Genomic DNA, 22,900 nt, shown 5'->3' with positions numbered 1-22,900 from the left:
AAGCCCAGAATGGGGGTGCCGAACGCTCAGGGGGTGTAGTCAAGGACAAGGAAAGGGCTATGCGAACAGGCGCAAAGCTTCCTCACCAGCTGTGGCCAGAAATTGGAAGGACAGCAGTTTATCTGTACAACCGAACGCCGAACTACGCATCAGGCTGGAAAACGCCATATGATCAACTGCATACAGCATCAGCCAAAGCAGCAGGGATTCCACAGCCGAAGAAACAGCCGGATCAAACACACCTACGGGCATTTGGCTGCAAAGGCCTATGCAATGACCTCAGATGCCCAGCAGAAGGTCAATCGCAAGATGCGGCTTAAGCCCAAAGGTTGGATCGGCTTCCTAGTGGGATATAGGTCCTCAAATATCTATAGGATCTGGATCCCCACGATCAACCGGATAGTCAATACTCGAGACGTCATATTTAATGAAGACGAAGGCTGCAACGGAGACTGGGAAAGCTTCAAAGATGAACTACTCGAAGCTGACCTAGAAGAAGTTGCCAAGTTCGTACAAGGATCCTCCCTGCCGGAACAAGACGACAACGAACAAGCCGAACAGGTTGAAGACTGTATTGAAGTGGTCCTTCCAACAACCACCCTAGCAGACGAAAGCAGCCCTATTACAGACGAAACAGAAGACTGCATCGTGGCGACTGCCCTAGAAAACGGCCTTAAACAGTCAGAAGACTCTGATATCCTTCTAACACCTCCAGTCACACCACTGTCAGCGCTACTAGCGCACAGCTCCAGGGTCTTATCAGACGAAGGAAACAAAACAGTCTCGTGGCAAGCAGCCTTCCTAGCCGGAACAAAGTCCCCTCTCCAGACCTCAATTGAACGGAAGCTCCGACAAGGGGTGAAAATGCATCGAAACTCTCTACCGCCGCCCCCGACGAAACATCAAGACCTAAAGCATCACCCTTTTGGAATGCTCTTTCAAGAGGCTGAAGAAAGCCACCTTCAGAGTCACAAGGAAATGAGGTCCTGGACTGAGATTCGAAAGAAAGACGCTTGCGCCGTTGACCAACAAGTCCTTGGCTGTATGTGGGTATACGTTTACAAGTTCGATAAACACGGCCGATTTCAGAAATGCAAGGCACGGCTAGTGGTCAGAGGAGACCAACAAGCTAAGGGAAGGTTGCAAGAAACATATGCAGCTACCCTAGCCGGAAGGTCTTTCCGGACCCTGATAGCCATTGCGGCCAGATTTGACCTAGAGATGGTCCAATACGATGTGGTCAACGCCTTCGTAAACGCCCCAATTGACCAGGATATTTTCATGCACATGGCCCCGGGGTATAAGAAAACAGCAACTATCCTGAAGCTCAACAAGGCCCTGTACGGACTACGAGCCTCTCCCTTGCTATGGCAGAAAGAACTCTCGAAGACCCTCCTAGAGTTAGGCTACACACAGATTCCTCACGAACCTTGTTGTTTCAAGAAGGAAGGAGTCCTCTTCTTCTTTTACGTTGACGATGTTATCATCGCTTACAGGAAGGCCCGGAAAGACAAGGCCGATGAATTGACTAGACAGCTTGGATCAAAATACAAACTAACAGGCGGAGACCCCGTGCAATGGTTCCTAGGAATGGAAGTCATACGGGACCGACCTGCAAGGAAGATTTGGCTATCTCAAACAGCCTACATTGACAAAATCGCAAATCTAGCTAACAAGGGAACATCTACAGTACCAATGACTCAAACAGAGCTACGACCTCAAACAGGACTAGCAACCCCGGCAGAACTTCAACGATATCAACGTAAAGTCGGCTCGATCCTCTATATCGCCGTTAACACCCGGCCTGACATAGCTTTCGCCGCCTCCAGGCTGGCCCGATTTCTTGTCAACCCTGGCCAAGAACACCAAGACGCCGCCGACCGCGTTATCCACTACCTCTCACACACAAGGCACCGAGCCCTACGATTCGGAGGGCCCGGAGGTCTTACAGTTGCTAGTGACGCTTCTTTTGCCGATAACACCCTTGATCGGAAAAGCTCCCAAGCGTACACTATCCGACTATTCGACGGGTTGATCGGCTGGAGAGCTAGCAAGCAGGACACAGTCACCACATCCACAACAGAGGCAGAGCTCCTAGCCCTGGCACAGGCTGCTAAGGAATCCCTCTATGTGAGTCGGCTGTTGAAAGAGCTTACAGTTCAGATGGATGATCCGACTATCCGTATCGACTGCGACAATACTCAAACTATCAACCTTGTGACCGCCGAAATCGCTACTTTGAAGACTAAGTTGCGGCACGTGGATATTCACAACCACTGGCTGAGACAGGAGGTCCAAGAAGGGAGAATTCAAGTCAAATACACCAAATCAACGGATATGATCGCAGACGGATTAACAAAGGCCCTGCCGGCAGGCAGATGGAACCGCTTCCTCTATCAACTTGGCCTGGAAGATATTCAGGAAAGACAGCAGCAGAGCCGGAAGCAAGAAGGAATAGAAGCAAGGCTCCAGAGGATAGAAGACTGCCTAGGAAATGCAGGCTCAACTGGGACCTATTGAGCCTGAGGGGGTGTGTTGAATGTTGGAGGGTTCACCCTCAACTTCAGGATTAAGGTTCAGGATTAAAGTTTGACGCCCTAAACTTAGATCGTAGGACTTTCATCTAGGACTTTCTAGGACTCAAGTCCTAGAAGGAACCAGTCAAAGATATAAGGTCTCAATGGTCCTTCGATTGCGAAAGAATCAAGAGATATACACGATTCACCTTAATATCTGACAATAACAGCCTGAGTAACAAGGTAACCAAATAACCAAGCGAATAGTTCTTTAGCCTTCTAATTGACTACTGCCATCCTGAGTATAGAGTTGTCTTCGACCCCTGCATGTAAGAGGAAATATGTACAGTCCCGTGCAAAAGTTCCGTGCAAAAGTCCCGACCAATTTCGGTCCTCACCCCGCATTTCATTTCTCAACAACATCAACACATGATCTTCAACGCATCAAATTAATAGTGAGAAATGCCTCGAATACAGCGAAAAACATATCATTCTCCTCACAAAAGGACAAGTACTGTAACAATATACAATTCAGGCTATAAAACCAAGGAAATTGCAGACAAAGAGGGGACAACCGCAGATGCGATCTATGGGATCGTAAACCGTTACCGTCACCAACAATCGGCCAAAGACAACAAACGCCCTGGGCGCCCGCCAATCTTGCCAGAACGCAATAAATCTCATATCAATATAGTCATTGATCGCAATGCTTTCGTCTCATACCAAGAAATCAAAGATAAATGCAATTTATTGTGCCACAAAAGCACAAGTCGTCGATACCTTATTAAAGAGGGGATACAACACAAGCTTGCACCTCGTCGACCGTTCCTTAGCCCAAAAGCTGTCCAAAAACGACAGGAATTTGCTGATCGTTATCACGAAGAGGAGGAGAGTTTTTTTTTTTTTTTGGCATACTTGGAGGTTCTCTGACGAGGTCCCAATTGACCGTACAGACGGCGATTATACCAAGTGGTCATTTTACTCAGCTGTTAGTTAATACCTATGTCTTATAGAAAGCTATTCTAACTACACTACAGGGAGAGAGACTTGATAGAGATAAGGTACAGCCTCAAAGGCCACCGCGTCTTCAATCTAGGATGTTTTTTGCTGCAATTTCCTTGCAAGGCACGACAAATCTCATACCTCTTGATGGAGACCCCCGATCAAAGAACAACGGCATTGCCGGACGTATTCTCAAGGCTTGTCTCGAAGAACGGCTTCCATCAACAGTCTTAGAAGGCATGACCTGTCAACATGATAACGGACCTACATTTAAAGCTCATATAACGCAAGATTGGTTAAAGAAATGGGCTCGGCATGAGGGAGTAATTTCATGTGACTTCCCTCCTTATAGTCCTGACCTTAATCCTATAGAAAATATATGGAAAATACTAAAAAAAGGATATGCGATAAATATCCCGAGATGGCTTCATATCCGGTTTCTGATGAGTATATGGACATCTTGATTAAAGCCGCACAGGAGGTTTGGCTTGAGATTGAAGAGGAAGTCATCGAGAACGTGATATATTCGATGAAGTCACGGGTTGAAGCTTGCTATCAGGCACATGGGTACTATACTAAGTATTAATCTATATCACGATAATCTCTTGCTTTTAGGATTTAAATTGATATATAGTATACTACTATTAATATTTAATTACTTATGTAGTTTGTTATTGAAAGTCGCGGTAGAAATCGAAGTGGTTAGGGTGGATCCGGAATTGGTCGGGACTTTTGCACACCCACTGTACTTGGGTTTGGGAAAACCACAACGCGGCAAAAACAACCCACTGCATTCCCTCACGCCTAACCCCCTTGACCGACCCTCTCGGAAGCGGCAATCATCTCACCCATAACCGCTTACAGCACTTTGGCGAAAGCGACTAGGATCCCTGGAAAAATGCCCGGAAAAAACCCTCTCAATATACCACAGTATAGTTGATTCTCTTTGAGGAACGGCCGCTAACAACTCTAGCTCACTGACTATTGATAAAACTGCTTTACAGTAATAAGCATTACCTGCGTGATCTATCTATCACTTGGGAACTATAGCCGCCATACGTTTCTCTTCGCTTTAGACCTTCCATATCTTGCATTGAGCTTTTGAGGTGTCCTGGGTACCTGGTCATACTAGCAAGACCGGTCATATCGGCAAGACCTGCAACTACATTAAGTTATGGGCCAGCATTCAGGTTTTCGGCTGCATTAGAGCCGCAAATAACATGTCTTATACGCAATTCAAATATTTTATTATAACGCCCCCGTAGTTGCCTATAGATAACTTCTACAGTAGCTAAACGACATGCAACAGGTCCTGTTTTCTGAAGAATAACTGAGTTTATATGAAGCGTGTGTTGGATTGTAAGTCGTGATACTAAGCTGTGTGGCGTGTTTGATCTCGAAAAAAACAAATGATACCTTCAAAACCTTGATGATTACAGAGTTTAAATACGAAGAGTTCTCAAAAGTCTGAGGATGTTCTGGCCACCCATATAGATCCATGTAGAATGTATGAGACACTAATTCCTTCTCTGGGTTCTCGGTGTCTTCTATCAGAACCCTTAAGGCTTACATGTAAGGCCTAAACGTTAAACTTGGCTTGAACTCATCAAGTCTCTGCCTAAACGCATCGTCCTTCCTTATTTGGTGTTCCGCATTCTAGTCTGATTCCTGGCTAATCAAGAATAGGGTTGGCGCTAAAGGTTAAACTCTATTGCCCCTGAACCCTGGCCAACGGTGCTGTCTTGTGACCCGACTAGAAGGAAGGTGATGAAATGTCGGACCGAGAGATGATGGTTTTAAGTTTGTTGCACAAATGAGCCAAGCAAAAGCTGTACGAATCAAAGCACAAACATTTAATGCTGACAACCGACCATGACAAGGGTGAGTCGAGCTTATTGTCAGACATTGCAAATTAGAGACACAAAAGTCATCTGCATTCAAAATACGGGGTCGCACAGTAGAAGAGACCACTCAGTTTGTCTCCGCTTACTGCTGTGATCGGGAACTTGAGAAGAGCCCGAGGTGGCACGGCACCCGAAATGTTTGTTTGCTTTGCCTAGGCATCGGCCCGCGCTCACGGCATTGATCATTTAGCTAGCTAATCTGTTTCACAATATTCCGATTGGTTGACTTACGAAGGCGAGAGAGTGGGTAGTCGGATCATATGTGGGATAATCACCCCTTGGCGCGGCGATTATTTTCTGCCAATTTATCTTAAACAAGAACAAGTCCCAAGATTATTTAGCTTCCACTGAAAATTAATAAGAAAACAACGTACGGATACAGTGAGGTGCAATAAGTTTGAATACGAGATGAAGTATCTGCCTTGTCGCTCTAGTTCTATCACAAGGGTGGCTCTGCTATATCGGCTACATTTCTAGCCCAGGTAGTCAACCAGCTAACTTGATTAGGCACAAACAGAGCGGAGGGATAGCTACCGATCGGCTTAGCAAGCAGGCGGGTACTTGCGCCTGGATTCAAACTTCCTGCATCCCACTGTACATAAGTTTGATTCCTCAAAGGCAATATGATAAACTTTAAACCATGTGGTTTCATTTTCATTCTCCAAAGTTTATATGAAGCTACCACCTTCTCAGTATGGACAGTCCCACAAGAACCAATGGCATGACTGTGATTTACTATCCGTGTCGGCAGTTGGTGCGTGTGATTGATTGGCATTGCTGCTTATCAGGGTCTCTAGCACAAGGACTTCTCCGTCTCCATAGTCACTCATGGACGAGATAAGTAATTTCAGTATTGTCACCGCCTATCACTATCTGAGAAACAATCAAGAGGGGACAGTGACGTTGATGTGGATTACCTTGCTTAGTAGAGGCAAAAAAGCCTGGTATCCTGGTGATTTATGGTGATACGGCAGCTGTAAACCCTGACCATGCCTTTTTGCCCCATGCTCATCCTAAGAGGCATTGTAACTGAGCCTCGATTGCTAATCCGAGCTTCTGGCCTGTTGCATAAGGCCCTATACCACTGCCTACAAAACTAAACATAAATCCTCTCGTTTTTCTGGTCTGTTTTGTTCATGCTCAAGCAACACCACAGCACATTCCCCCATGCGCGTTCAATCACTTCTGCTGGCTTCTGGCCTCGTGCCTCTCGCCGCTGGCGGCTGCGCGCTTGGCGAAAGGGCAGCCCCGGCCAGCGGGCAGTGTTGCGAATAATATAAACAATACGTATATTGGCAATATGGAAGCCTCGCAATATTATTGTATTGCCAAGTGGTGCATATTGTATTAGGCCATATGGCATTGGCCTATATTGTATTGTATTGCCAAGAACCCAATATATTGCCAGTATGACAATACATCCCATATCTTGCACGTGATCTGGGTTATTCTACTGCGGCAGCTAAAGTACATCACCTTGAAGCTCTCGTATCCCAAACCATGACTTCAGGCACTCCAGAGCTTCAACTACATCACTCCCAAGCCGATTTCGACGATCTGTAATGGTTATCTTGGCCCCGGAGAAGAGTCGTTCGGGCTCAGCAGACATTGCGGGAATTGACAGTATGTCCACCGCCATTTTACTCAAGTTTGGGTAGTTTTTCTGCTGTGTCTCCTCTAGCCACCATGCAAGGGCGCTTGTGAACCCGTAAACCCGTTCAGAGTTGCAATATCGTTCATATTCGTCCGTGACGAGCGACGGCTGCAGGTGCTTGTTCCTCCAGTTCAAGAACTCGTTCGTGGTCGTCGATGGGACCTCGCAGAGAGGAAGAGGTGATTCCACGGGTTTATAGTCATTCCACAGCGTCTCCATCAACTTCTTTGACGACTCAACCCACTCCTTTTTCCAGTTCTCCTGTATGTAGTGCCATTTATGCGAAGGGTGGAGCACGATAGCGGCAACGTAGGCAGGCGATTCATCAGTGAGCCGGTAGTACTTGTCCAACTTGGCCCAGCCCGAGTTATACATGGGCGCCATTATCGGATCGTCAATATATGCCTCCTTCCCTGCTTCGAATTGTGCCAAAACGAAATCCATAGCCAAGAGGACGTTATCGAGTGTTGCAAACGATGACTCGAGAGCCTTGGTCGTCATCTTCAGCTTCTCCAGGAAGGACTTAACCCTCTCCAAGATGACCCAGTCCTCTGAAGAGAGCTCGTCTCCAGCGCAATCTAATTCCATCCATTTGTTGAAATAGCCGTCAATCGCATCTCTGAGGTTCAGGGCCACTCGCAGCATGTTATACCACGAACTCCATCTTGTGTCGTTGTCCCGTGCGAGCTTACGGTTGTGGCTAATAGTAAGGAACTTTTGGCTGCGCTGGACACTTCGTTGGATGAAAACGACGAAGTTGTGAATCTTGCCAAGAGGCCCCTTCTTCCGCCACGCTTCAATATGTTTTAGTGTCACATTATGCACACCTGGATCGTCGAGTTCGAGCTTCTCATTATCGGTGACGAAGAGGAAGGCTTTGGCGGCGAGGTTGATGATATGGCCTTGGCAGCGGAGTCGGTGCACTTTGGGATCGTATTGGATGTCATATCGGCGTAGGAGGCCTGTGGGATGTTAGGGCCGCCAGTCAGGAGAAATAGTGAGTTGTACTGACCAAGCGAAAGGGATCTCATCATGGTGTCGTTATTGCCAGCGTTGTCCATCACGAAATATCCAAGCTTGGAAGCAAAGCCCCATTCGTCAACCACCTTCAAAATGGCCACAGCGAGATGAGAACCGTCGTGCTCACTGTCGATGTCTTTCAACGCCAAAACATGGTGTTCCAGCTGACCGTCTTCCGTGACATAGTGTGCGACTACGCCTAAGATGGCCAAAGAATTGGGAAAAGTCCAAAGGTCGCAGCTGATGTGAATTCTTGACTTTGCCGACTGTATGCGCTGCTTGACCCTCTCTTTCTGGCATTCATACTGGCGCATAATCCATGTCTTGACGGTGTCATGCGTATCCGGAAGCCAAGTCTCGATATCGTTATTGATGTAGGCCAAGAGTGCTCGGAACTCTGGGCATTCCACGAGCCGAAATGGGAGAGAGCAGGCCGTGATAAACCTCACGTATAACGCCTCGAGCTGGTCGGGTTCGATCGAGTCTCCGGATTGATCGTTGAGTCGACGGCGTTTTCGGGGATTTTCTTCTGCCGCAACACGAGCCTGTTCGATGATAGTTCGTATAGTTGTAACTTTCGCTGTTCGCGGGGCTCCTTTTGGCAGGCCGTGACCGTCAGGAGGAGGGTCCATGAGATGTTTTGCAGGAGCTGCAGTACCCCCTGAAGAGGCATAGGTTTTGTCGCAATGTTTGCAGCGCCACTCTTCCTTTCCGGTCCGCTGATTGTAGTATCTCGTCTCTACCTCCTCGTCTGGCATATGAGAGAAGACCCATGATGTTCTGGGCTTGGTAGAGGAGGTTGTGGAGACGGTGCGAGGTCGAGATGACAGGCACTTGGACTTTTGGCTTACGTCCAGATCATCCGATTGCTGGCTGGAAAACTCCAGAAGGTCGCCAGAAATTGACGACTCTCTTCGTTGTGACCATTGCGCAAAAGAGAGGCGTTGTTGAGGCATGGCAGTTAGATCTGCAAAGTTGAGTTCGACGAGTGATTTTCCAAAAAAAAAAAAAAAAAAAAAAAAAAAAAAAAAAAAAAAAAAAAAAAAGAAAAGAAATTGGGGGGAGCAGAGGCGAAGATGGCCCAACCCAACATGGTCTGCACTCCCTCACGCGTTTCTTTCATGCGTGATCGCGTGTTAGGTCTAATTGTCAACAAAGAAGTGCGTGGAAGTGAACGATGGCCAATAAAATGCCAGCTATCCCTGCTTCTTATATAGGGTAAGGCCGAGTTCTGCAGCTTTCACGGGGCTAATTCACCCAAGAATTGATAGCCCAATATAGATAATATATTGCCAATATGGACATCCTCATATTATATTGTCACAATATCGTAGACTTCATATCATATTACCACAATATCAGAAAAGGCATATTATATGGTATGTATTGCAATATACTACTTTATCGCCATATTATTCGCAACACTGGAGACATTAGGGCGTTCTTGGTTCATCCAGAGGTGGAGAAATGGCTGCCCGAGGCCGACATGTTGAAGGGAGATGACTGGAGACTCTTGGCAGAGATCAAACATATCCTTGAGCCATTCTATCTGCAGACTATGAGAACGCAGGGCTGGGGTAGCGAGGGAGGTAATGGACGGCTTTGGGAGGTGATGACAGGCATGGAGTACTTGCTGGAACACCTGGAGGATCGGAAGTTGTTCCATCATGTTGTCCCAGACGACGCAGTGGGAGAGAATACAGATTCTCAAGTCGAACCGGCCCGAGGGCGACCGGATCGAAATCGGCAGCTTCCTGCTAGGTTTAGAGATTGAGAGATGGATATGCATCCACGAAAGTCAATGGGACAATGCGATGATGGACCAGGCAAGTCATCAGGATCATCGGGAATCGACGACATGGGGAAGGATCACCGACGCTATCTGAGACTGTCCATCATAACCGCCTGGCAGAAACTTAATGAGTACTACACTAAGCTTGGAGAGTCACCGTTGTTCGCCGCATCCATTATCCTCAACCCGTCACTCGGCATGAGCTATCTGGAGGTGAACTGGGCGTCAGAGGAGCAGCTTGTGTGGGTGAGGGATGCCAAGATTGGACTGTCTGACTACCTCGACCGCTGGTACCGCTGCAGTCGGCCGGTGGATGAGCAGCAGAAGGCGATTGTGGAGAGAGCGGCATCCCCAATTGTACCACGAAAGACATCTGAAGCTAGTGTGTTTAGGCAATGGGTTAAAAGCAGGACAGCGAAGACTACGGCGATGGGTAGCGAGCTGGAGCGATATCTGCGGCTAGAGCCACAAGAAACTGAGGATCCAATTGAATGGTGGATGGGTCGGCGGGGGCAGTTTCCCATGGTTAGCCAGCTGGCTCTCGATATACTTGCGATACCGGCGATGGCGACTGATTGTGAGAGGTCGTTCAGCCTGGCCAAGCTGACGTTAACGTCACAGAGGCTCTCAATGACGACGGAAACATTGGAGAAGTTGCAATGTCTTAAGATCTGGGTCAGACATGGCGCGGTGAAGCTGGGGGCGACAGCAGGTGGGAGGGATGAACTCCAGTGGGAGATTGGAAATAGTAGTCTGGAGAGCACAGATGTTGAGATTTGAAATATTTGGAATATTTGATCAAATATTTCAAACAACAAATCCAGTGCTGGAGATATCCCAAATATGACCCTGGATTTGATTTGTTTGATTTGTGGGCAGCGCTGAGGATCATCGAGACTCTGTGGAACGCTTGGAAAAAGGAGCAGCAGGCGCTCAAGCAAATGATCGAAGGCCAGGAGACAGCGATTAGGCAGCTGCAACAGGATATTCAAGCCATTCAGGCGCAAGCCGCAGAAAAACGAAAGCTGATGTAGGAACAGATTGACGAGCTCAAACGAATGCAGCAGCACGCCTCACGCGATATCGAGCCCCTGCAAGTGCAGGCTGCCGAAGAGATCAAACATATCCACCAGAAATTAGATATCATAGCGCGGCGCGCCGTAACCGGTTCCGCCCAGACGAACCCTAGGCGGTCGTTTGCAGACATAGCTCGAGTACTACCAACGGAGGGGCTGAACGGCGGTGTCAGACGTCCCGAGCCGGTGTCACCACCTGCGCCGCCGCTCTCATCCCCTGGAGAGGACCTGTTCTGCATGATAGATATCTCCGGAGCGGGCGACGATGACAGCGACAAGGCGCAGATCGGACAGGTTCGACAGGCAATCGAGGCCGCTGTGAGGGCAAAAAAGGAGAGCGAGAGATGGAGATGTGCAGCGGTGGTTAGAGGGGCTAGGAACGCCAACATCATCAAGGTAATTTGTAGAGATGTGGTGGTGGAACTTCACATGGTTCGACAAGCAGTGTTGGAAACAGATATACCCGGGGCAAAGCTCCTGAGAGAGCGGCTGTACCCGGTCAAGATCAACGGTGCTAATCGGTCAGCCGTTCTAGACTCGAACCAAAACTTTCTAGCCGGGGTGACCGAGGCATTCGGCCAAGAAAATGAAGTGACGATAGCTAAAATGAACTGGCTCAGCGATAAGGGAAACGGCAAGGCTTACGGGTCGATGGTGGTTTACGTGACGAAGGAGAATGACGCAAGGAGGCTCTTGGAGGACAAGTACTTTCACCTCGGAGGCGAATCGGCGAGGACCAGCGTGTTCGAGCCTGGAGCCGATGCAGTGCAATGCTACAATTGCTGGGGGTTAGGCCACAAGGCATTTGTCTGCAAAGAAGCGCAGAGATGCGGCAGATGCGCAGAGCGAGGACATCACATCGTAACTTTTTCCTTTATTGAAACACACGGCTCTGAAATATTTCTTTTGGAATTCTCAAAGTGGTTAAAGATGCTTTGTCTGGTAGTAGCTCTTTGCTGCTTGCATTTGAAACGATACATATCTCCACAAGCGATGGGCTGCCGTTTAGGGATGGGCACGTGCATAATACACATGTGTATTAAGCTGCTTTTTATTATAACGAAGCAGCATTTTATTCCTAATAAAAAGCGCGCTTTTTATTGCAATATTACGACCCATTTATGAAGCTGCCCATGGGCCATATCATACAAACAACCAAGCAAAATTAGGTCAATTTTTCCCCCGCTCCTTCGCTCTCTGACCCATCTTCGACCTCAAGTGTGTCCACCACTGTCTCTTCTCCGTCGGAGGCGGGTTGGTGAGTGAACTCGCCGACAACAGCGTCAACTTCCAGATTTGATGCGCAATGAATTTCCATATACGTATCTTCGAGTGTAAGCCAACCGTCTTCTGTCAAATCTTCCCAGCTGACCACCGTAGAATGATCATTGCGATGATCAAGAGGTTGATTCTGAGACTGCGTTATCCTCTCTAGCACCCGTTCGTTCATGTAGATGAACGCCAACTTGTCAGCGTTGGCTGGTGTGAGTCTGTTGCGTGCCTTGCTGTGGAGGAAGTTAACTGCCGAGAATGATCTCTCTGAGGGAACTGAATTGGCTATGGTTCCAAAGATCCGGACTGCAAGTGCAGCCAGCTTGCTGCCTTGGTTATCAAGAAGCATCCAAGCATCTAATGGAGTCCATTCTTTTGAATAGACTAAGCCTCCTGCAGCAAACCGGCCGCCCGATTGTGCTCGGAAGTGGTTAAATTCTCGAACAATATTGATGTAGTCAGCAGGATTGACTGCTGACTTAAAGAACTGCAGCACTTTCATCATCAGCTGTTCTTCAAGCTTAGTCCCGACTGTGTCAGGCCGTAATGCAAATCCCGCATAATGAATATCATATGTCTGTTTATCCATACGGTTTAACCATACGGAATACAGCTCGCTGAAATTCACGTCTTGATGTTGCTGAGACTCGTCAAGTGCTTTCCATTCTGCTTTAATCTCCAGCCAACGAGGAATCACATGGCCGATGTGAGCCCGATCGGCTTCTGAGGCACGCTGACGACTGTTGACAGGCTTAATTATGGCCAAAACAGTCTCTAGGCGTATCCAGAAGTGAGGGTTATTGACAGACTCCAGCACCTTTGGAAGAAGCTCGAGAGAGCCGGAGGCTAGCTCTGCCCTTACGTCAGGACGGCGAGCGTATGCTTGGAGAGGCTCTTTACAGCGTAAAACTGACTGTAAAGCATTGAACTGACTGCCCCAGCGTGTGATTACACTAAAGCGAGCAGTCAGCTATAGCTAGGAGTCAGAAAAACTGAAAGACGCACGCAGATAAAAACGCCTTATGGTGGCCCCAAGCTGCCTTTTGTGCTTCTCTCAATCGAGCCAACTGCAGTTTCGACTTCTTGAAGAAGGTGACAATTAATGTAGCGCTTTTGAATGCCTCCTCAAAGAACGGCTGCTCTAGGATGTCCTTGATGAGTAGCTGTAGCCCATGTGAATCGCAGAGGGAAAAGAAGCAATGTTGGAATTCCTTTCTTGCTGCCAAATGCACATGAGCTTTCCTCATCACGCTATCCGTATCTGTGCAAAACGAGTTAATTCGCAAGAAGTTGCCCTTGCAAATTATCTCCAGCTCAGGATACAAAAGATCGATGTAGTGCTCAGCCGTGTGTTGAATCTGTCCTGTATCAAACGTCTTCCAGTAGAACGCCGTACCATTTGCCACCTGTATCGAGATATTGATAATTCGATGACTTGTGATGTTGTCTGAGGCGTCAAAGATTACGTTGATATGTTCTGCTTGGTCGAGGATAGCCTGGACTTGATTGTGGTACTGAGAATAAGTCGGGGCTAGCAGCCGCTGTACTCGGCGACGAGACGGTGGTTGCCAGGCAGTGTTTAGCTTGCTCAACAGAATCCGCATTCGTTTGGACTCAAAGAGGTTAAATGGACGGCCATCAGCAAAAATTGCTATAGCAGCAAGCTCATCAAGCATCTGCTTAAAGGTCTTGTCCACTACAGGAAAGTGATGAGTAAGTTGAGGCTGCTGAGACTGTTGCTGCCTTTTGTAATTGGGACAATGGCGAAGTAAGTGCTTCTTCTGACGAGTAGTGCCCTTGGTTATCTCGTGGCCGCAGTGCTTGCACTTGACTCTAGAGTTCTTGAAACCCGAACTAGCGTCGGAGGCAAGCGTGATAAATTCTCGGTGGACCTGGTGATCGGCTGGCCTTCCAGGGGTTCTGGGCATTGTAGAAGACACACGGAGGGTCTGAAGGTAGTGGGGAGTCGAATTGAGAAGTTTCAGGGGGATACATCGACAGACGGTTGAAGGCTGTGGAGAAAAGGAGGTCGGAAAAGGACTTATATTGTTCCTATGCACTAAACCTATTATAGAAGGCGCTAAGCCTAAGATAGAAGAGGAAATGTCGCAGGGTAGGCATTAGTAATCTAGCTATATGCTTTAAGTAACTGTGCGGGATGGAATACCCCGCACAAGAGAAAACTTAAGACATCAATCAACACATTTGCTGCTGCTCATCATATTCACTCTAACCCTTTAAGCACGCTCAGTGCGACAGGAAATAATGCATACAAAGCGCGTCTTGCTTTAAATATTTAATGCAAAAAGCGCATTTTATGTAATGATGCAGCATTAAATCCATCTCTACTGCCGTTGCTACCGATGAGCAAATGACGGAACAAACTTACTTCCTGCGGGGGGTCGAGACATGACCGAATGGTAAACTGCCGTAGCTGAGTGCCGACTGCTCAGCAATTAACTACAGTGGGATGCAATAAGTTTGAATACCTTTTGAAGTACTGATATCCCCTGTCTAGCCTATTTGGAGTTCGGCCTGCTTCTAATCTGAGGAAGAAGCTCGATCTAGCCAATCACTATATTCTTATTAGCCGTGCAAAACCTGATATGCACGTAGTAGCTGGCTTAAAGGGGCTAGCGGCAAAAGAAGATACACGCGCGGTATTCAAACTTATTGCATCCCACTGTACACCTTAGATCTACGTCTTATATGGGTCCTATACAGTAATCATTACAATCCCTAGTCGTCCTTCGTCCTAGTGGGTTATATGGCCCGGCAGATCATAGCCGGCATTGAGTGTAAGGGATCAGGGTGCGGCGGTTGGCTTCGGCACTTGAGAATGCTGCAGGGGCAGGTCATCTGTAGGGGGGTTATCCAGAGCTTCCTGTGCGTCTCTTTGGATACAGTAGAATGCAAAAAGTATTCGCAGGTGTGCAAGTAGGTCGGATGCTCGGAAGCTAGTCAGGGGTAGCTTGTCAGGTCCTCAATACCTTATATCACACCTAAACCAGGGGGGTAACCTAGTATCGAGTACCTAAGCTAAGCTAAGCTACTAACTAGAGAAGCTAGGGCCTGCCATGCGACTTACACACCCGTGAATACTTTTTGCATCCCACTGTACCAGTTTAAAGGGAAATTAGTATGAATAAGGGAGGACCGAGATAATTTAGCGGCTTCCAGGTTATGCGATGTTTACTTCAGTCACTGGCGTTCGAGGCTGTAAGAAAGGTGGTATGTTAGTTTCTGTACAACTTTTTAGAGCCGAAATAAACCATAAACGGTACACAACTCATAACATTACATTAGTTTTTGATCAAAATAAGCCGCGACGACATTCAGGTGTCGACTGAACTTCTTCATCTACAGGCTTGTCGTTGTTGTACATCTGGGGTCTTGACACATGAGCGTTATGGAATAGGATTTATGATGAAACAAGCTTCAGCAGTGTGTTTTGCGACTGATAGCAGATCTACAACTAGTCTCCTGATAGACTGCACGGTGCACCAATTGCCTCTGGGTACCATGTAGGGTTGTGCATGCTCTTGGCCGATTCCGCGCATAACTTGAACCAATTATGGATAACCAAGAAGATGAAAACGATGCCTGAATATGGAGAAATACAAATTACTGATGGGCTGAATTGAATTACACTCTCATCTTGCCTAACTGTACTGTTCAGTACCAAATCGTATTGTTCACGAAGCTTCTTGCGATCCGTGGTGGTAAAATGCGTTTTCTATTGATTACCATCACATCCCCGGTCTCCAGTTACCCGTCCTTGGCGATTGGGTTCTCGCAGGAATGCTTGAGCATTAAGGCCACAACATTGAAAAATGCAACAAGTAAGGTCCGTACCAGACTTGGGTCACCTGCGAGGAGACTCGTTTGTGTGGCTCAAGGATTGTTGAAATGGGCTTGGAATGAAAAGCAACATAAGGTTGCAATGGTGCCTAGACATCTGAACGTGGCCGATGTTCTGATGGTATAAGCTTATACGTGCCACCCACCCTTCTCGTCAAGAGCTGGACGTTGATTCACAAGAGTCAAATTCTACCACGATTGAACATTTCAAGGCATTCGGAACCTCCATAGGGTTGTCTTGTATTATGACGAGTTGGGGCTGCTGAGAACACTCTGCAAGGGGTGCAAGTCCTGCGGCATTGCTGCCTGACTGATTATATCAAGGCGTGAAAGAGGAAGTTTCGGTATGAACAGGGGGTGGAGGTGTTTCCCTCAGCTTCCAAATGCACTCAGGATGCCCAGAGGTTGATCGGAACCACCCGGGTGCTCAGCAAAGTGAAAGCTCTATACAAGATCTCTAGGCGAATCTCGCGATGACGTACATCCACGGGTAATGCATTGACACAGCACTCGCAATTCACCAGGCTGATATTTGCCGAGGCCTGTATATCTTGAGCCATGGTTCGGGATGGACGGAAGGCTTTTCTGGCCCGCTATTCTTCCAAATTCAGAACCTTGAAGTGTGGAATTGAGTGGGGAGATCCAACAGTAGCTCTAGGACTAGCTGGGTTCTATGCATGTACCTGCAATATGGAGACGCGGTGCAGCATCACACACGTTCAACGGCCCAAGCCATGGAGAAAATGGGAGATTCTGACCACCGTATCGCCAATCACGTGCCCCAAAACATCCTCCCAGTCCTCTAGCAAGACCAATATTAGATCCATCAGCGCATTTTTGAACTTAGAGCCTGGAAAGCGAATAAGCATAACGTCGTCTCGAACCGGACGCTGCGTTTAGGAGTAAAATACAGTGGGATGCAATAAGTTTGAATGCAGGCCGAAGTACCAGCTGTTGTAATCCAGATCCCGTATATAAAGCTTTAGCTTGATAAAGTAAGTGCTAAGCTGTATGAGGTAAAAGGCTATCCCGATTGGGGTATTGCTACGTGGGAAACTACTCTTACCTCGGTTAATCAGCGAATGTGTACTTGAGTTTGGATTCAAACTTATTGCCCCCCACTGTAGTAGAATTCGCGCCACGTCATTCTTTTCTCAGTACCCAGACAGGAATGCATCTAGGAGGGTACTCATTTTTTCTCAGTACCTATGACCTTGAGTGCATAGCATAAGCTCTGGTGCATAAGGTATGCAAGTGATATTGTTGCAGTACATGCTAAACGGCGTCCCAAGTTACCTCTTTCCTCAGTACGCGATTTGACGGCATCGTAAGTCACATTGTATTGAATCTGAGTTATTCGGGTCTTAGCTATAAACGCCTCGAGCCAGTTCTCGAGACTTATTTACTGAACTCTGGTAAACTGCTACAATTACCTGCCTTTACTTCAACCATGGATGATAAGACATCGCGATTGCTTGAGCATTACGAGAAGGCCGGAGACAGAACGAGTTATATCCTCGTTCCAGAATGGGGTCCGCTTTGTGCGTATTACGATTGCCAACTCCAGCCTGATAGTGATGGTAAGAGTCTGTGGTATGAAACGAAAACGAACACAATGACTGACGCACAGCAGAAAGGCTGCAACAACTGAACTCGTCCCCTAAAGCAACTGCACAGGAGGTCAGGGACTTCAACGCCGTTTACATTGAAAAAGGGGGAGAATTTCCTTTCAACCAAGGGGAAGTTCGCAAATTGCAGGCGCATAAGCAAGAACGAAAGAAATGGTACAAATGGTTGAGAGAGTTGATTGAGGCTTTGTGTGTTCGTGAGAGGAAAAATGAATCAGAAACAAAGCTTGCTTGCGTTTATACAACGAGACTGCGTCAGTAGAACAACTGAAACCCCAAATATCACGTAAAATTTATCCAACACTCTCATAGTTATGACCTTGGCTTTTGCTATCTTGGACTGGTTTACGGTTTCTTCTATATCACACTTGGGGCGCAACCCGCACCAGTCACCAGAACAGCTTTGACAAATGCCATCACTCCAAGAGCTATCAGTCCCGTCCAGCAAGACCAAAAGCTGATACAGCGGGATACAATCGTTATAATACCTACTGGGGGAACCGTCGCGGCGAAGGGAGGTGCTCGAACCGACACCTCGCATTACAAAGCAGGCGCTATCGACATCGATGACCTACTGCTTCCAATTCGCGGAGAGCTAGAGAAGATTGCGAATATAGAAACGCAGCAGATTTTATCCATCGATAGTGCCAACTCACGACCGGGGCATATAATTATGATAAAGAATCGACTTGAAGAAACCTTGAGCAAGCCGGATATAATAGGCACCGTGTCGTTGGGTGGTTCGACTGTGATGATTACACAATGCAGGTGCCTTGTTCATCTAATAGAGCTCTCCGGTAGGTCATTAATAGTCACAGGTGCCTGCAAACCGCACACCGCGTATGGCTCGGAAGGACTTGCTAACATACTCGCGTCTGCAAGAACACTATCGGAGTATGAAATCAACGGATTGGCAATTCTTATGGATGAAATGTTATGCTTGAACGTCGGAGTTACAAGCAGAATAATGTCTTTGTGCCAGGGGCTTCTTCGCTTCTGGGTAAGGTGGTGGACTTCCGCGCAGAGATCGAAAATCAGTCACGGGAAATCCCCAAAAGACTCAATATTGAAGGACTAGAGCAAGAAGACATATTGCCCTTCCCAAAGCATTTCTAGCCCATGGCACGACTCAAGAGGGGGAGTTGACAACGCTATCAAAGAGGGGGTCAAAGGGGCAATATTGGTGGTATATGATGATGGCTATTGGCCTGACCAGTCAATGGCCGGGCTTAAGGAGCTGGTAAATCAAGGTGATACTCTTGTTGCAGCAGTAAGCTATGGATCCTCATTCGGTGCGCAGCGGCCAAGGATTGACGGCGTCGTCCCTGCAAGCGACTGGACCGACCGCGACCTGTTGATGTTCCTACCGATCTTGCTATCATCAAATCTTAGCAAGGCAGAGAAGGAAGACTTCCTTCGAACTCCGCATCGAAAGAATAACGGTCCATATCGCTGAAGTAGTTAGATCAAGACACATATTCATTGCTGGGTAGCCCCTAAGCTAAACTTGATTAATTGTTCCGGCCGTGCATACAGTGGGATGCAATAAGTTTGAATACCTTTTGAAGTACTGATATCCCCTGTCTAGCCTATTTGGAGTTCGGCCTGCTTCTAATCTGAGGAAGAAGCTCGATCTAGCCAATCACTATATTCTTATTAGCCGTGCAAAACCTGATATGCACGTAGTAGCTGGCTTAAAGGGGCTAGCGGCGAAAGAAGATACACGCCCGGTATTCAAACTTTTTGCATCCCACTGTACTCCAATCGCAAGGCTCTAAATCCTCCATAGAAACCTATGGCCCGAGGTCTCAACTCCCTGACTGACCACTGTAACTCCATAGTTTTCCAATTGCCGTAAAGTCAACACTTCTACTTGGTTGGGCAAGTCCGCCACTGTTTGATCCTGGTCGGCACGCCGGCAGGGCCTCATTTCTTTCCGGGAAGAGACCCACACAGGAGACAACTCCTTGACGCGTCAACGTGCTCAGGGCCACTTTTTTAGGGCCCCGTTAGCCCCACAGCTGCTTTTGTTGCCATTTTAGCCTGCAAAAGTTCTCTACCCTAGCAGAGCGCTAACAGCGTGTGCCAAGGAAATCTTTTTTTTTTCAACTCTCCCCTGTAAAAATTCTTTCTTGGCACGCACTGTTAGTGCGGTGCTAGGAGCGGGATTTTCCACGGGCTATGCGACTACGCAAAACTGCGGGGATGCTATCGGCTCCCTAACAGCAGCTTTCAGAGAAGGAATTTTGGAGAGTTCGCCTTCTCTGACAACAACTTTGTCGGATCTAATGGCGGCACCTCAGAACCAGAACGCCTTAGATATCGGAGGACGATGCCCATGGCATCGGTAGCAACATCCTCCCGATCAACGACGCCGATTGTGATGGGTTTTTCTCCTTTGAAGGCAAGCCGCACCGCCGTAGGGTTCCGTTTTTGACCGTCAAAAACGGTATTTGACGGTCAAATTCCTAAAGGGGGTTTTTGGCGGTAATTTACGTCAAAAACCCTACAATTTTAGGCTTAGTGCCTACCCGTATTAGGACTAGTATATGCACGGAATAGGTTTAGTACATCGTAAAATTACCGATGGGACGCACAAATCATCACCAATTCTCATCTTCGGTGTTGAAAAGCAATGGACATGAGACTGTCACCATGAGTAACAAAGGCGGTCGCCCTAAAACCCATGGTGTTCATGAACACTTTGCAGCAGCCCCAATTCCTCCAGGAGGGGGTAAATTCAGTCAACTTCGCGTTCGGTGCAAATACTGTTCTAAAACCATGGCCAAGCACGTTCAACGTCAACAGAATCACCTTGCCAAAGAGTGTCTTGGTTTCCAGCAAGCTGCAGGCCATGTTGATCGCCAGCCTCGAATCACTACGGCTTTGTCCATAATGGATCGAAACTCTAAAGATCAACTCGATCGAGCCGCAGCCCTGGCCATCTTTAAGTCTGGCAAGCCATACACCACCTTCGAAGACTCTGGCATGGTTGAGTTCATCCAACAGCTCAATCCAGCGTACAAGCCCCCTAGTGGTGATCGAATTGCCACCATACTTCCTGAAGTTTACCAAGATTACCGAGTCCAAGTCAAGGAGATCCTCGACGATGCCGATCATCTCAATGTCATCTTTGACGCTTCTGACGACATAAGCAGCAACCGTATTGTCAACATTTCGATTTCAATTCCCAACTCGGTTACATTCTATTGGAAGACTGTTAATACACGGAACGAGGAACATACGGCCTTGAATACCATTCGCCTAATCCAGCCACTATTGGAAGAGGTATTCACGAAGGAAGGAGAGGACTTCCAGGATTTCTCTCGTATGAACGCTATCTGCACAGATACATGCTCGACAATGCGGAAACTTCACGCTGAGATGAAGAATATGCCTGAGTTCAGGCATTGTTTCTTCCTTTTGTGTGACTCCCATGGTCTTCAACTTCTAGTGAAAGACATTGTGGAATCGGAGAGATGGGCTTCAGTCCTTAAGAAAGTTACGAGAATCATCACGTTCTTTAAAAAGGCCAAGCTCCAACTCGCACGACTTCGTGCTTATCAGCTTGAGTGTTACGGTAAACAGAAGGCTTTCATTACACCAGCCATCACTCGTTGGGGAACACAACTCGGAGCTGTTATGTCTTCACTGGCGAACAAAGATGCTCTTCGAGCATATGCACGTGATGCTATGGTCCTCAATTCCCTAAAAGCTAAGGCTATCAAAGGGGAAGAGGAGGAAGAGGAAGATCAACAAGTCCTAAGGGCAATACTCTCGTCCATCAACAACTTTGAGTTTTGGCATGAGGTAGAGATGTTGGCTAAGATCCTTCGGCCTATCGAAAACGCACAACGTTGCTCGGAGCGAGATCGCTCATGCGTTGGAGAGGTTATTCCCCGTTGGTTGACTATCCAGAGCAGATGGGATGCCCTTGAAGAGGCTAACCAAGATCCTCTTATCAACTACTCGGAGCTGAGGCAATGGCGAGTCCAAAGGATGAAAGGTCAAACGACAGACATCCACCACTTCGCATTTGCCTTGGACCCACGGACAACAATAGGGGAGGGCCTTGGGCTTGACACTATGGAGAGAGCACATCGCTTCCTAGAAGAAAACACTAGTAACGAAGAGTACCAACAGCTCTTTGGGGAGTTTTGTCGATTCCGTGCTCGCGAAGGTGCTCTCTTTGGCCCAACCTCGCGGATCTATCGAGAACAGCCGAAGACTCCTCATACGCCTTCTCACTATTACATCCTAAGCGCGTGGGGATACTTTGGGTCTATGGGAGTCAAGTTGGCTACATTGGCAAGGAGAGTTCTAGGATCCTTGGCAAACTCTGTTCCTTCAGAGCGTTCCTTCAGTGCTACGAACTATCTTCATTGTAAGCTTCGGAATCGGCTTAGTCCGCTTAGCACTGACAAGGTCACTTTCATCTATATGAACAGTCGGGTGCTCAAGAGGCTCAAGACGGTCAAAGATAATCCGGCAGAACCGATGGTCGTCAAAAACTGGGAGACAGTTGATGTTGCTCGGTTAGTAAAGATAGAAAACGCATTCCAAGACTCTATTGTTGTCGATGGCTGGCGTTGGGAAGAGACCGATTTGGAAAATAGTGGAGATGATATGGACATCGGCCAATGAGAGGTTTTTGACATGTAAAATACCAAGAAGTTTCAGACGTCAAAAACTTTGGTCAGATAGGTAAATTACCATTCGGTAAATTACCTCGACGGAACCCTAGTATCCGTAGGTAAGAACGCAAACGTTGGGTAATTCCAATGGAAGGAGCGTTTTCGGCCAAGGTGTAGGCTGCTTATGTGCGGTCCAAGTGCTGGTGTGGTCGCCTGTCAAGTCATGAACGAAGCAAATGTCTGCAGTGGCATCACTGGGATTGGCTAAGGCCTCGACACCATCTGCAATCATCATTACTGAAGACCGTTTGGGAGAATTGGATTGCCCAGTTGACGGTGCTCCGTTGGACTACACAGGTTTACCCTTCATCTCTCCCTGTTGAACGAAAAGGTTCTGTAGTGTACTGCGGAGCAAACGAAAGAGTCGTTCCATGTTCAGTGCATATCATAAAACCAATCAGAAATACAAAGAAATAACCAGGTTGGGTCTTGGGCATTGCAATGAACCTCCCTGTTGGCGGAGGATGAGCCAGTACGGCAA

General features: G+C 47.5%; 3 protein-coding genes across 3 annotated transcripts; all 3 read left to right on the top strand.

The window, feature by feature from the left end:
* Positions 1–2,718: 2,718 nt before the first annotated feature.
* FOXG_22726 (uncharacterized protein) lies at positions 2,719–4,126 on the top strand. The gene is made up of 2 exons (XM_018403138.1): positions 2,719–3,504; positions 3,554–4,126. The coding sequence occupies exons 1-2, from the start codon at positions 3,223–3,225 to the stop codon at positions 3,980–3,982; spliced, it is 711 nt and encodes a 236-aa protein (XP_018258078.1). The 5' UTR covers positions 2,719–3,222; the 3' UTR covers positions 3,983–4,126.
* A 6,820-nt stretch (positions 4,127–10,946) lies between these two features.
* Positions 10,947–11,829, top strand: FOXG_17275 (uncharacterized protein; the record flags this gene model as incomplete). The annotated part of the gene is made up of 2 exons (XM_018397289.1): positions 10,947–11,729; positions 11,782–11,829. The coding sequence occupies 2 exons, from the start codon at positions 10,947–10,949 to the stop codon at positions 11,827–11,829; spliced, it is 831 nt and encodes a 276-aa protein (XP_018258077.1).
* Positions 11,830–17,246: 5,417 nt separating this feature from the next.
* On the top strand, positions 17,247–18,050 carry FOXG_22725 (uncharacterized protein). Its single transcript, XM_018403137.1, has 2 exons — positions 17,247–17,677; positions 17,731–18,050. The coding sequence occupies exons 1-2, from the start codon at positions 17,548–17,550 to the stop codon at positions 17,985–17,987; spliced, it is 387 nt and encodes a 128-aa protein (XP_018258076.1). The 5' UTR covers positions 17,247–17,547; the 3' UTR covers positions 17,988–18,050.
* Positions 18,051–22,900: the final 4,850 nt, after the last annotated feature.

Source organism: Fusarium oxysporum, chromosome 14 (assembly GCF_000149955.1).
Source record: "Fusarium oxysporum f. sp. lycopersici 4287 chromosome 14, whole genome shotgun sequence".
Lineage (NCBI taxonomy): Eukaryota > Fungi > Ascomycota > Sordariomycetes > Hypocreales > Nectriaceae > Fusarium > Fusarium oxysporum.
The sequence above is the reverse complement of the archived record's forward strand: the minus strand, read 5'-3'. Positions and strand labels throughout refer to the sequence as shown.